Genomic DNA, 14,942 nt, shown 5'->3' with positions numbered 1-14,942 from the left:
CACACACACAGAATCAAGTCGCATACACATACATGCACACACACACACAGAATCAAGTCGCATACACATACACGCACACACACACACACAGAATCAAGTCGCATACACATACACGCACACACACACACACACAGAATCAAGTCGCATACACATACACGCACACACACACACAGAATCAAGTCGCATACACATACACGCACACACACACACAGAATCAAGTCGCATACACATACATGCACACACACACAAAGAATCAAGTCGCATACACATACACGCACACACACACACAGAATCAAGTCGCATACACATACACGCACACACACACACAGAATCAAGTCGCATAGACATACATGCACACACACACACAGAATCAAGTCGCATACACATACACGCACACACACACACAGAATCAAGTCGCATAGACATACATGCACACACACACACAGAATCAAGTCGCATAGACATACATGCACACACACACACAGAATCAAGTCGCATACACATACATGCACACACACACACACACAGAATCAAGTCGCATACACATACACGCACACACAGAATCAAGTCGCATACACATACACGCACACACACACACAGAATCAAGTCGCATAGACATACATGCACCCACACACACAGAATCAAGTCGCATACACATACACGCACACACACACACAGAATCAAGTCGCATAGACATACATGCACACACACACACAGAATCAAGTCGCATACACATACACGCACACACACACACAGAATCAAGTCGCATAGACATACATGCACACACACACACAGAATCAAGTCGCATACACATACACGCACACACACACACAGAATCAAGTCGCATACACATACACGCACACACACACACAGAATCAAGTCGCATACACATACATGCACACACACACACAGAATGTCCAGCACTTTGCACGCCAAGAGGCTATACACAGCCAATCACAAAATATCACACACACACACACCTGTGCTTCATCTTCATCAACACACACACACACGTGCACATCATCAACACACACACACACACACGCCACCAACACACACACACACGTGCACATCAGCAACACACACGCCATTAACACACACACACATGCACATCAGCAACACACACACACGTGCACATCATCAACACACACGCCATCAACACACACACACGTGCACATCAGCAACACACACACACACGCCACCAACACACACACACACGTGCACATCATCAACACAAACAGACCGGTAAGCCTCGACGCTCTAGGCATCGTCAGCAAGCATCGCCAAATCCAAGGATATGGTGGTGGCCGAGTAGGGCGACACGTCTGCCGAGTCCGACTGCTCGCCGCACTCCGACTTGACCATGGCGAGCGACAGCGCGTCTCCCGACGCGGTGGTCAGCGCCGGCGACGGCGCGTTATTCTGCCCGTGCGACATCAGCAGCTGCTGCTGGTGATGATGATGATGATGCTGCTGCTGATGATGCTGCTGCAGCTGCTGCTGATGATGATGATGGTGCTGCTGGTGATGATGATGGTAGCCGCGTAGCCGCCCGCCCCCCAGGTGGCTCTCCCGCCCCAGCCCCTCCACCAGCTCCAGGGGCGGCGAGTCGAGCTTGGACGTCGCAAACGACGGCGGCGGAGGCTGCGGCGGAGGCGGCGGCGCGCCTCCCGGCCCGACGCGGTCCAGCCCGCCGGCCAGCGTGTAGGCCAGGATGGGCAGGCTCAGCCCCGGGTGGTGGTGGTGGTGGTGCAGGGGGAAGCCCGGCGGCAGGTGGTGCAGCGGCGACGCTCCCGGGTAGCCGTGCCCGCCGTGGTGGATCGCCGGGGATGGCAGCCGCTCGCCGCGGTGCTGCTGGTGCTGCTGGTGCTGCTGCTGCTGGTGCTGGTGGTGCTGGTGGTGGTGGTACGCGACGACGGTCGAGGGACGCTCCGGCGACAGCTTGCGCACCACCAGCGATAGGGCCTCCGTCTGGTCCACGTCCCCGTCGTCGTCGTCGTCCCCGTCGTCGTCGGCTCGCCGCTGGGAGCCGGCGCGGGCGGGCGGCGGGAGCCCCGGGCGGGCGCCGGCCACCGTGTTGGCGTCGCTCAGCCGCTGCAGCAGGCCACGGCGCTCGAGGAAGCCGGGGGGCTCGTTGCCGTTGGCGGCGACGGCTCCGGGGCCGGCGGAGGTCTCGACCGGCGTTTTGAGCGGCGCGCAGCTCTGCGGGCCGGCGAGCTCTCCGCCGCCGGCGCCGGTGCCGGCGGCGGGCTGCTTGGGCGCGAACATGTGCACCACCGTGTCCACGACCTGCGACACCGAGTTGGTGAGCTTCTTCTTCAGCGTCTCGGCGAACTCCTTGCCGTCCTCCAGCTGCCAGCCCCGGCCGCCGCCGCCGCCGCCGCCCTCGGGCACGTGCGCCTTGCCGGCCTCGCCGGGCCCCTTGCGGTCGCTCTCGCGCACGACGCCCTGTACGGGCACCAGCGTGCGAGTGCGGTTGAGCTGCCCGCCGGCGTGGCACGTGGTGTCCACCGAGAAGCGGCGCGCCGACTCGCACACGTCCGACGACACGCCCTCGTCGGACGTGTCCACGTCGCCGTTGTCCTCCTCCCCCTCGTTGTCCGACTCGCTGCTGTGGTTGTACACCTGCAGGAAGCGCTCCTGCAGGTGCCGCAGCTGCTTCTGAAGCTGCTCCAGCTGCTGTTTCAGCCGCCGGCGCTCTTCCAGCTTTTGCTGCTGTTGGGCCTGCTCAAGCTGCTGCTGCTGAACCTGCTGCTGCTGAGGCAGCCTCTGCTTGCGCTTATTCTCCCGCTGCTGTCCATCGTGCGGGCTCAGCTGCCCCGAGGCCTCCTCCTCATCCTGCTCCATCGACGAGACGCCACCCCCGGCCGCGTCGCCCGCCCCGACCTCCCACTCTTGGGGGGGCTGCCGTGGGGCCCCCGCCACGTCCCTGTCCCTGAGCGCGGCGCCGGGCGACACGCTGATGCCGCGGATGATGTTCTCCACGCGCGCCCTCTTCACCTGGTGCAGCCTCTCGTCGTACGTGCGGCTGCCCGGCTCCGCGAAGGCCCCCGGCGGCTGGGCCCCGTGGGCCGGTGGGGAGCGGTCTCTGTCCGAGGGCGACGTGCAAGGTGGGGGGGGGGACGACGACGGGACCGGCCGTCGCGCAAAATCGTCGGCCCCGGCGAACGCCGCGTCCGCCCTCCTCTCGGCCGCCCCTCCTCCTCCTCCGTCGCCGTTGCCGCCGTCGCCGTTCTCGACCCCGACGGCCCGGCGAGCGGCTGCCGCCGCCTTCAGGTGCGCCAGGTGGGCCCCGTACGCCGAGCAGTCGTCGTGGAAGTGCCGCCCTCCGCGGCCGTCCCCGCGCAGAAGCGTGCGCAGCACGGCCGAGCTCTCCGCGTCGACGTCCCTCTCGGCCGCCCCGGGCGGGAGCGGCACCGCGGCAGGGGGCGCCGGCGCGGAGGCCCCGGCGGTGTCGCCGACCGCCGCGTTCATCATCATCATGGCGGTGGCGGTGGCGGCCGCCGCGAGCTGCAGGCGCCGCCGCTTGGTCCTCCTGGCGTGCGGGAGCGCGCGCGCCGGGCCGCGCATCTCACGCGCGCCGAGCCGCGCTCAGCCGCTCCGGCGCGGCGCTGGAGCCAGCGAGCATTACCCGGCACCGCGGAGATGAAGCGACCTGCAGGGGTGAGGGCGGGGGGGGGGATCCGAATGGGGAAGAAAAGACGAGTGGGGAGAGAGAGAGGACATGGTTAGAGATAATGTGAGTTGGCAGGGAGCATATCGAAGGTGCTACCAGCTGTGTCATTGGCATCATCAGGGTTTCGTTGCAGCAAAAGCTGTCAGGGGCTGAGCTCCAGAAAATATTTCCATGCCCCTCCCCTGGGAGGGGAGGTGGGGGGGAGTGAAGAGGGGTGGTGGGGTTCGGGGGTTCAGGGGATTTGGGGACCCAAAAAGTATCCCGTGTGAAATTAAGTTCTGAAGAATCGTCGTAATCATAGGCAGCGTATTATCATCATTACCATCGTCGCCGCCGTTATCATTATCGTATTATTCACGCCACTACTCTTGTTCATCAAAACAATAACAGCATCATTGTTGCCATTATTGTAACTCTGTTCTGTCGCGATACCTTTGTCGGGCTACAAGGTGGCACCGCCACCGATGAATGTAACTTGTACATTAATGAGTGTACACGTGCACCCCTCTTAAAGGGACACGTACATGTGGAGGACTTAAAGGGACACGCGACAATAAAAAACAAACAGCTCGGATTATATAGGTTAAGAGGCCAGTGTTTACCCACGAGTTTTAAAGCGTCGTTCATTAAAACAATAAAAGGCTTTAAAATCATGGTGGTTAGGAGCACGACCGTGGGGGTACATAAAATAAACGCAACTTTTTATTTTTTTATTTTACCAGGTAAAGCCCACTGAGCTATATAGCTGGCTCTTTTTCAGAAGCGACCTGGCCACAAATGATGGCTCAACGTGAAGAGGAAATATAGAACTGCCAAATACTCTAAACGCATTCTGATTCTGAATGTGGAAGGAAAAAAAAATCCACGCGACCACGGGGTTGAGAGACACTGCAAACTTGAAATATACAGCAGGCATTGTCAGGGTCCGGATCGAACCGACGACCTCCTGTATACCAGGCGAGGTAGTTAACATCTCCTAGCCACCGTGGCGCTCACAAAGTCGGCTTTTAAACCCCGTGCCGAGGAACACTGGGACGACGTCACTGGAGTCCCATAACGATGCTCCAGAGCCGAACTTTCAAATCCATTTTCGAATTAACGGGCACACTCTCTACGTGCGAATTGAAGACATGATCGCTTCGTGGTTTATGCCATTAAAGTTGCAAATGACAAACTATTGTTTGTTTTATAATAAAAACATTTTTTACATTAAACTTGCAGCCACTCATGTTATACAACCCCCCCCCCCCCGTACCCCACACGGGCATCAAATCACTCATCCAGCAGTGGATTGACCAAGGGCTAAATACTTATACTCGGCAGTCGCCTGCATTACGGTACTAACAATGAGAAAGTTGAACAACAATAGCTGGATGGGGTGGGGGGGGTCAATTGTCATTACGCTTAGGAAATGAAAACAATGTATTCATAAACCAGGCCCAAATAACACACAGAGACAAAGATCCCCCGTGTAGCCTTAACAGACTGTTGGGGCAAGTGCTGTTAGCGAGCACCTATGAAGGCCGGCATGGCACACGAAGTGAGTGGGTGGCCAGCACCACGCCCGGCCGCCTTTGTTACCCTAGTGGCGATTTTTACGCACCGCACGAGGTAGTCATGTTGAGTCCGAGTCGACCTAGGGGAGGCCCAGGACCGGTTCAGATAATCGTCACCTGGTGTTAGCCGTGGTTGGTAGCGCAACGCACGAACCGCTACCACTATTGCCCAAATAACACACGCGTGCGTGAGTGGGTAATCATTTCAGTGTGCGATGATGATGATGATACCATCACACACTCGGACATAGCGCTGAGGACACGAGGTGACAGGAAGGAGGTGATGGATGGAGGAAGCCAGTGGGGGGGGGGATTGCTGGGTTATGGGGGGGGGCGATTCGGTTGTCAGACACAGACCATCCGAAGCCTGGCCCCCCACTCTCCCCTCCTGTCATCCCGAAGTCTATTTACACCTATACGCTGTTGTACTCGTGCCATGTGTGTCCATGCTATTAACGACAGACCCCCCCCCCCCCCCCCCCGATTTGATTTGCTCTGCGGGATTATTGTTGTGCGATCGAGCGGAGACGTAGCGGGTAGCGCGTTGCACGACGAAACCGGCGAGCTGAGAGTTCGATTCTCAGTCACGGCTGACATCAGTGACGAGTGGTATCTGAGCCGCACTGACCTGCGCGGTGAAGTATGGTCAAACGAGTCACCATGGCCGACGGAGCGAGATGGATGGAGCATGCACTCAGCAGTGAATTGGTAATGGTCTGAAACTTATTCATTCCTCTTTTACGCACATTTTTAAGACGTGTGTTATGCCGTCAGTTTATACTGTGCGTATGATTCACTATAAACCGGATTTAATTTGGTCTATTAGCGTTATAGAGTAGGGAGCGGTGGCGCAACAGTTAGCCCCCTTCGCCACAAACCCTTCACAAATGAGATCGACTGCCAGCCACTTATACCATCAGAGGCAATTATATATAATCTGAACCATTCCCGGGCCTCGCCTGGGTCGACTCGGCCCTAAATGCATATCTGTTGCGATGTGCAAACACCAGCATTGGAGAGACACGTGCAGCAGGCGGGCGTGGCACAAGTCACCCGCACGCCAACGCGCGCAGGCCTTAATTGGTTCTCGTTAACAGCACTTGTCCCAACAGTATCCAAGGCTATACGGGAGAACTTTGTATTTTATATTTGTAACAGTGGCTGAGAACTGGTTGCGAGGATTTATTTGTCACTGGATCATCAGAGACAGCGACTCTCTTCATCCTACAGCCGGATCGGAGAGTTCCTTACTTCGGGATGGCCGGGAGTTTAACGATTAATCGATTTCAAATCGAAATCGCAATTTAAAACAATGCGATTAGGAAATCGCAAAGGCTGCGATTTTTTTCGATTTGAAAAGTTATATTACTTTCTTATTGTAATTGTTTATTTTTATTATTATAACTTTATTTATTTAACTTAACAATTGTTTTATGTTTGATTGTTCTATTTCAATTCAAACATTTTAATAAATACATGTTGGAAGCAATTTATACCTTTTAAGTTCGCATCCTTACATTAGAATATATAGAGCAGTTTATATTTTGATGGTATCATGTGGTAATGCTCCATCGCATATTTTTGGGTCCTTCGGTAAAGTCACGTAGAAAGATAGAAAATGAATAGATCACGACGTTTCGATCGCAACACAAGCAACCGTCATCAGGTGACACAAACACAGCAGGAAAACTGCTGACGTCAGCTGACATCAGCTGACTCCTGCTGTGTTTGTTTCACCCGATGACGGTTGTTTGTGTTGCGATCGAAACGTCATCATCTATCAATTTTCCATCTACGTGACTTTACCGAAAGAACCAAAGAGTATGGATTACTGCAGTCACGAAAGCTTCAAATCAAGATTCACGTAGATAGGTTCAAAGGAAATAACAAAAAAATTACAAAAAAATATTTTTTTATTTTCTTTGAACCTATCTACGTGACTTTACCGAAAGACCGAATAATATGAATTCCTGCAGTCACGAAAGCTTTAAGTTAAGCTCCATCACATGTTTTAAATCTATGACACAGTGAATATTGAACTGAAGCTTGACTTAAAAATGTTATCGCAAATCAAATCGCAATGTCAGAAAAATCGCAATTAGATATTTTCCCCAAATCGTTCAGCCCTATTGAACGCTCTCTGCTGCCTCCGAACAACGCCCACTGACCATTCTAACCAATATAACGAACTTACAATCAGGTTTACTCTGACGGACAAATGATTCACTCAATCTCTGCTCCCCTCGCAATGGCCGGAAAGTCACCTGCTAAAATATAATGTTTCCTTTCAGAGCAATGCTGTTGACGATGGTGTTGAGATTGCATTGGGACGAATGGGGTCAACCTATCAGCCTGCGTCTAGATCACACCCGAGTCCGCGCGACACTGGGAAGCCGAGCTGGCGACGAGTACTGGGGAACGCCGGGTGTTGTACCAAGTGCTGTCGTAAGAGGCTTGCGCTATAAAGTGCCCGACACATGGCAGTACAAGCAATGGACCCTTAAATCTATCCAGAGCGAATCCTATCGACTCAAATGAAGCAAGGACCCTCCTGAAAAAGAGATCCGAAACTTTGCGAGGCTTTCCCCGGTAAAGAAAAACGGTTAACCACCACCACCACCATCATAGTGATTTGACCAGCGTGGTGAAGCGTGGTCAAAAGACTCCCACGACCCGCTGAGTCGACCTTATTGTCGACCTGTTTGGGGAATCTATCGAGGGGTTCCCCTAAACCCTCTAGGACTCCCATGAATATATTCCCCGTGTAGACTTCAAGAGGCTGTTCGTGCCATTCACGAGCACGATGGGGATGGTATGGCCAGCAACACACCCGACCGTCTTCATCTCTCCATTACTGACGTTTACCAATCGCACCAGCGTAGATTTATTTTTAAAGTGCCGAGTCGATCTATGGCCCACAGCCGGTTCAAATAATCGTCAACGGCGTTGGCCATGAGCGGGAATCGAACTTGCTATCCGCTACAACTACCAATCCAACCCAGATTAAATAGACACTCCAAGCCTGGAGTGTTTCATTCAGACTCTGTCTCCCCGACAGACCTGTTCTTCACCTGAGGACGGCTGCTTGCGTTGTGGCCGAAACGTCGTGATAATTATTTTATTATGTTTTATTTTTATTATTTTATTATTTCCATTCTACGCGACTTTACCGACAGAACCAAGAAGATACCAATCCCCTGTATATCACACCGACAAGACAAAGATCCCCTGTATAGCCATAACAGACTGTAGGGGCAAGTGTTGTTAGCGAGCACCTATAAAGGCCAGCACGGCACACGAGGGGGTGGGTGGCCAACACCACGCCCAGCCGCTTTTGTCTCCCTAGTGGCGATGTTTACACATCGCACCAGGTAATCATTTGAGGCCGAGTCGACCTAGGGGATGCCCAGGACCGGCCATTGGTGTTGGCCGTGAGCGGGAATCGAACTCGGGTGGCCAGGTTAATAGCGCAGCGCACTAACCGCTACACCACCGCTCCCACAGACACACAGACAGACACACACACATCGCTACGATGCCGTTCACACGGGCGGGGCGGAACGGGGTGGGGGGGGTCGAGGAGGAGGGGGGAGCGCAGTGGTGGTGGTGGTTGGTGGCGATGGCGTTAAGGTGCTTTGACAGGCGATTGTGCCTGCGCAGCCGTCTGCTAATCTGCCGCACTTTCTGCTTCATGCAAACGGAAGGGGAAACACAAAGAGGGTGCTAGTTTAGGTGGTGGGGGGCGGGGGGGGGGGTGCGCGTGAGAGGGGTTGGTGGTAGATGGGGGGGGGATTCAGAGCCACACAACGATAGAGCCCCGGGTGTTACGCGGCTCGTTACGAGACTTAACTCTCCTCCACGCCCGCACGGCAGCCCCGTAATTAAATCAATGGACGGAGGCGACCGCTTTTTGTGTGTGTGTGTGGTGAGTCGACGCGTCGCTTCACCCGGCGGGCTCGGCCTACGCACGGGGCATCCAGAGCGCTGATGCTGGAAAATTGCGCGTAATCACCCACGTCACTCATCTGGCCTCGTTAAAGCCATCACCCACCGCGTGAGTTGGTGGTGGGTGGGGGTAGAGAGAGAAAACACACCCGGGTTATTACCAGATCCATTCCCTCATCATCTTGCATGACAGGGCGTGGTGGTGAGTGGGGGGTGGTGGCGAGGTGGGGTGGAAGCTACAACATTTGGGGATATTTCAGACAGCTACCGGATTAACGCATTAGCAAACGAATGCGGTGTTGTGTGGCCCCAGTGTCATGCAGCCGGTGCGTCGTGCTGTGTACGTACGTGCGCGCGCGTGTGTGTGTGTGTGTGCGTTTTATAATTTAGTCTAAGCCTTCAATTCCTGTCTTTTTTTGAAAACGTAAATGCCTCTGACACATAATAATAATAAGAGGAACCGCCTTCAACTTAGCCCCACCGCCGCCTCCTAAAGAGGTCATTTTTAGCGCCGATTAGAAAGAATTTTCGTGCGCGATTTTTTTTTGGGGGGGGGGTTTTGCCGCCACTCATTCCGACAATGGGGATGTAAAATAAAAACACGGCCACTCTCCCTCCACGGTGGCGTTACACTTCTTCGTTTGACATTGGCCTGCCCGTGTGACGCAGCTGCGGCGTGGTTTTGAAAGGCGAGAATCGATCCGACTTGTCGATAATTTCATCAAAGCCAGTGGAGCCCGTTGTTTTTTTTTACGACGATATCTTACGTCGCATTTTGCGCGCTGCCGATTTTACACGTTCCCAATTGCACGCGTTCACTATAGCCACGCGCACACATACACACACCACACGCATCCGCTGCTTAGCCTACATAGACAGTTCTTGCAAGTCCATAAGGGGTTGTTTTAACCCCCCCAAAAACCTCTTATGGATGACATTGGTCGCGAAAGCCGACGTGTTAAACTGTTCTTGCAAGTGTTGCTAGCGAGCACATATTAAGTCAATAAAGCAAGTCCCTCGTTTACGACAATATCTTAACCTCGTACTTTTACACACTGCGTCGTCTGTTTACACAATGATCACCCTCCTCCTCATCACCACATATACAACCACAACGATCCCTCAACAGAATTTTGGGAACGAGTGCTCGCCAGCGAGCACCTATCAAGGCTGACACAGCCACTACGAATGGGTGTTGTGGCAAACACCACGCCCGGCCACCGCTGTCTCCCCAGTTCCAGACACTCTCATCACAAGGTGAAGTCGACTTGGAAGCGGGTAGGCCCACCCCAGCACTCGCCATCGATGTCAGCCGTGACCGGGGATCGAGATCAGGTCTCCGCGGTTCGTAGCGCGGCGCGCAGACCCCAACGCTACCCCCCTCTCCCCCCCGTGCACAAAAAGACTTTCTAGACTGTTGGGGGACAAAAGCGCACCAACCAAAAAAGGGTGGTTGGTGGTGGTGAGTAATAGCCACAACCCGGTCACCTTTGTCTTCCCAGTACTGATGATGTTCGCACCGCGCCAGGGTGCTCATTAAAAGGTTGAGTCGACCTCGGCAGGGGGTGGGGCTGGCAGGAACGGGTTCAGGTGATCACTCGCCAACGATGTTGCCCGTGATCGCAACTCCAACTCGCATGGACACTAGCGCTCCCCACCATAGACACTTGCCCCAACAGCACGATGAAGGCTATCGGGGGGATCTTTGTACCTCCCCCCACCCATTGCATTTCCAGATACATACAACGATACATTATACACAGACACAAGTCTAAGATAAATATCCCACTATAGCCTGCACAGACTGTTTGGGCAAGTGCCGTTAGCGAGCACCTATGAAGGCTGGAACGATACACGAGGTGGTGGGTGACGAGCCCCGCGCCCGACCGCCTTTGTCTCCCCACCGCACCAGCTACTCATGTTGAGGCCGAGTCGACCTATGGGAGGCCCAGGACAGGTTCAGATAATCGCCACTGCTGTTGTGCCGTAAGCGAGCATCGAACTCGTGTCACCAAGTTCGTTGCGTTGCGCGCTTACCGCTCCACGACCTCTCCCCATGCACACTCGCATGAACACGTGCTCATGAACGCGTTTACACAGACACTGGCATATAACCGCACAGATACACTCCCCATTATGCACACGGGCACACATACATAATACACACACAGGCGCACAAACACAAAGACACGTACACAACAAAGACAAAGATCCCCCGTACAGCCGACACGGGCTGTCCGTGCAAGCTAGCGCGCAAAAGACAAAGATCCCCCATATAGCCTTGAACAGAGTGTTGGGGCAAGTGCTGTTCGCGAGTTGCAGCACCCGATAAAGGCCGGCACGTCACGCGAGCTACTGCTCGTTTAAGGCTGAGTCGACCTAGGCGAGGGCCCACGACCGGTTCAAATATCCGCCCCACACGAATTGGCACGAGCGGGAATTAAACTCGGGGTCGCCGGGTTTGCAGCGCGATGGGCTTCCGACACACCCGCTCCAATAAATATTAGACACGAAGCAGGTTCTGGTAGTTCTGTGAGCGATCACAAATACACAACGCACACAACACTCCGCACAGTGACATACAAAGACACATGCATAACGACATACAAAGACACGTGCATAACGACAAACACCCCCCCCCCCCCACACGCGTGTAGCCTAGACAGGGTTGGTCGCAAGTTGCTGTTCGCCAGCACCGATATGAAGGCCGGCACCGATATGAAGGCCGGCAAGGACACACCGAGTGGGTGGCCAACGCCACGCCCGGCCGCCTTTGTCTCCCCAGTATCGATGTTTACACATCGCACAAAATGCTCAATGCACACAAGACAAAGATCCCCCGCGTAGCTTTGACAGACTGTTGGGGCAAGTGCTGTTAGCGAGGAGCACCTATGAAGGTCGGAACAGCACACGGGGTGGGGGATGGGTGGCCAACACCACACCCGGCCGCCTTTGTCTCCCCAGTGGCGATGTGTTTTTCACACACCGCACCAGGTACTCATTTGAGGCTTGAGTCGACCAGAGGAGGCGCATGACGAGTAGCGGGAATCGAACTCGGGTCGCCGGGGTTCGGAGCGGTCAGCGCGCTAATCGCTGCACCACCGCTCCTCACACAAACACAAGGCAGCGATCCCCCGTGTAGCCTTTAACGGACTATTGTTGGGGCAAGTTCTCGTAGCGAGTAGCACCTATGACGGCGGTAACGGCGCACGAGGGGTCGGGTGGCCTGCACCACGCCCGACCGCTTTTGTCTCCCCAGTGGCGATGTTGACGCACCGCACCAGGTACTCATTTGACGCCGAGTCGACCTAGGGGAGGCCCAGGACCGGTTCAGATAATCGTCACCGGGTGTTGGTCGTGAGCGGGAATCGAACCCCGCGTCGCCGGGTTCGTAGCGCAGCGGCGCTAACCGCTCCACTACCGCTCCCCACATACACACAGAGACACTCACACACAGACACACACTCACACACACAGACACACACACAGACACACTCACACACACTCATACTCACACACACACAGACACACTCTCTCACACACAGACACACACTCACACACACAGACACACTCACACACACAGACACACTCTCTCACACACAGACACACACTCACACACACAGACACATACTCACACACATAGACACATACTCACACACATAGACACACTCTCACACACACAGACACACTCACACAGACACACACTCACACACACAGACACACTCACACACAGACACACACTCACACACAGACACACACGCACACAGACACACTCTCACACACACATACACACAGACACACTCACACACAGAGACACAGACACACTCACACACAGAGACACAGGACACACACTCACACACAGACACACTCACACACAGACAAAGACAAAGATCCCCCGTATAGCCTTAACAGACTGTCGGGCAAGTGCTGTTAGCGAGCACCTATGAAGGCACAGACACACACTCACACACAGACACATTCACACACAGAGACACACAGAGACACAAACACAGACACACTCACACACAGAGACACACGCACACTCACACACAGACAGACACTCAGACACACTCAGACACACTCACACACAGAGACACACGCACACTCACACACAGAGACACTCACACACAGACAGACACTCACACACAGAGACACTCACACACAGAGACACACGCACACTCACACACAGAGACACTCACACACGGAGACACTCACACACAGACACACTCACACACAGACACACTCACACACAGAGACACACGCACACTCACACACAGAGACACTCACACACAGACAGACACTCACACACACTCAGACACACTCACACACAGAGACACACGCACACTCACACACAGAGACACTCACACACAGACACGTGTAGAAAGCTGCACGCAAAGTATACCTGGGGTACACGCGGAGCGCATTAACGGCGCGGCGTGTAATTTACAGCTGTTGATGTCGCCGTATCCGAAGCTCACCGCAACAACAACAACAAAAAGCCGCCTCTCATTTATGAGTCACCAGTTTATGTCCGAGAGCACTATGGTAATAATTGGTGCGCGCGGAGCACAAATTGCGCCATAAACTCAAAGACAAGCGGCGCCCTTGGTGGAAACTCCACCGCGTGCGAAGGGGGGGGGGGGTAAGGGGGGGGTATGCTGGGAGAGGAAGCCGATGGCAGGTGCAAGCAGCCCTCGTTCGTTCCCCTCCGCCGTTCTTCATTGATTTCCATCCATCGTTCATCTTTAACAATCCCTCCCTCGTCATTCATTATTCATTGACCGCAGCATCCCTCAACCGCCCCCACCGCACAATCATTCCTTCCTTCCCTCCATCATTATTTTTTTTTATATCCCTTCATCCTCAATCCGTCCATCCTACCATTCCTTCTATCATCCATCACCTCCATAATTCATTCGCTCCGATGTGCCCCCCCCCCCCACTTCATCATTCAATTCTTCCATCTTTCAATTGCACTCATCATTCATTCCGTCCATCACCATCGTCCACATCCCCAAGACTTTAAATATCATCGTCAAACGCCTACGCCGGTGCGGCGACCTTTAACAACACCACTGTCACCGACACCACAACAACAACAACAGCCGTTCGTTTTGTTTTTTGTTCCCCCTTGTTTTGTTTAAAGGGAAACACAACAACAGCATCAGAACCATGCGTGAGACATCGCGCGCGGCCCGCCATGGAGTTGGCGAGTCCCGGCGAGTGACTCCTCCCCCTTACCTTCTCAGCCCGCCGCCAAACAAGAAGTGAGAGTGGAGGAGGAGGAGAAGGATGAAGCGGAGGAGCAGGAGGAGGAGGAAGAAGAAGAGTCTCCGAACGGCCGCTTGTGAAGTGCGATTCGCGCTCTCACTATCCGTGCCGTCCGCTCTCCGCAGCGCTCAGGGAGACGCGACCCAGCTCACGGCTCTTCAAGCAAGACAAAAAATAAAGGATCCTCCCTCCCTCCCTCTTAGCTCCCCCTTACCTCCCACCCAACCCCACCTTCCCTCCCTCCCCCCTACTCCCACCCCCCTACTCCCACCCCGAGTCCCCCTTATCCAACACCCCCCCCCCCTTGCGCTCCTCCCACCACTACTACTGCTGATGCCACCGCCACCACCACGCACCCGTCCCACACATCCACCCAACCTCCTCCTCTCTGCTCTCCGCCCCAGCTCCGCCCTACCCAGACAGGCGAGCAGCAGAGATCTCCTCCCCGCAGACGTCGGGATGAAGGGACATGGGGGAGCAGGGGGGGGGGGTGC

At 54.6% G+C, this 14,942-nt stretch overlaps 1 protein-coding gene across 1 annotated transcript in view; it reads right to left on the bottom strand.

Moving 5' to 3' along the window:
- LOC144729770 (prospero homeobox protein 1-like) overlaps positions 1-14,609 on the bottom strand; it is a 53,403-nt gene extending 38,794 nt beyond the window's left edge. Inside the window, exons 1-2 of the mRNA XM_078610253.1 lie at positions 14,419-14,609; positions 1,300-3,655 (exon numbers count right to left, since the gene is read on the bottom strand). Of these exons, the coding sequence (XP_078466379.1) occupies positions 1,300-3,570 (2,271 nt within the window). The 5' untranslated portion in view covers positions 3,571-3,655; positions 14,419-14,609. The remainder of the gene's footprint in view (positions 1-1,299; positions 3,656-14,418) is intronic.
- Positions 14,610-14,942: the final 333 nt, after the last annotated feature.

Source organism: Lampetra planeri, chromosome 33 (assembly GCF_965212315.1).
Source record: "Lampetra planeri chromosome 33, kcLamPlan1.2.h2, whole genome shotgun sequence".
NCBI lineage: Eukaryota > Metazoa > Chordata > Hyperoartia > Petromyzontiformes > Petromyzontidae > Lampetra > Lampetra planeri.
Note: the sequence above shows the minus strand (reverse complement) of the source record. Positions and strands in the feature narration are given on the sequence as shown.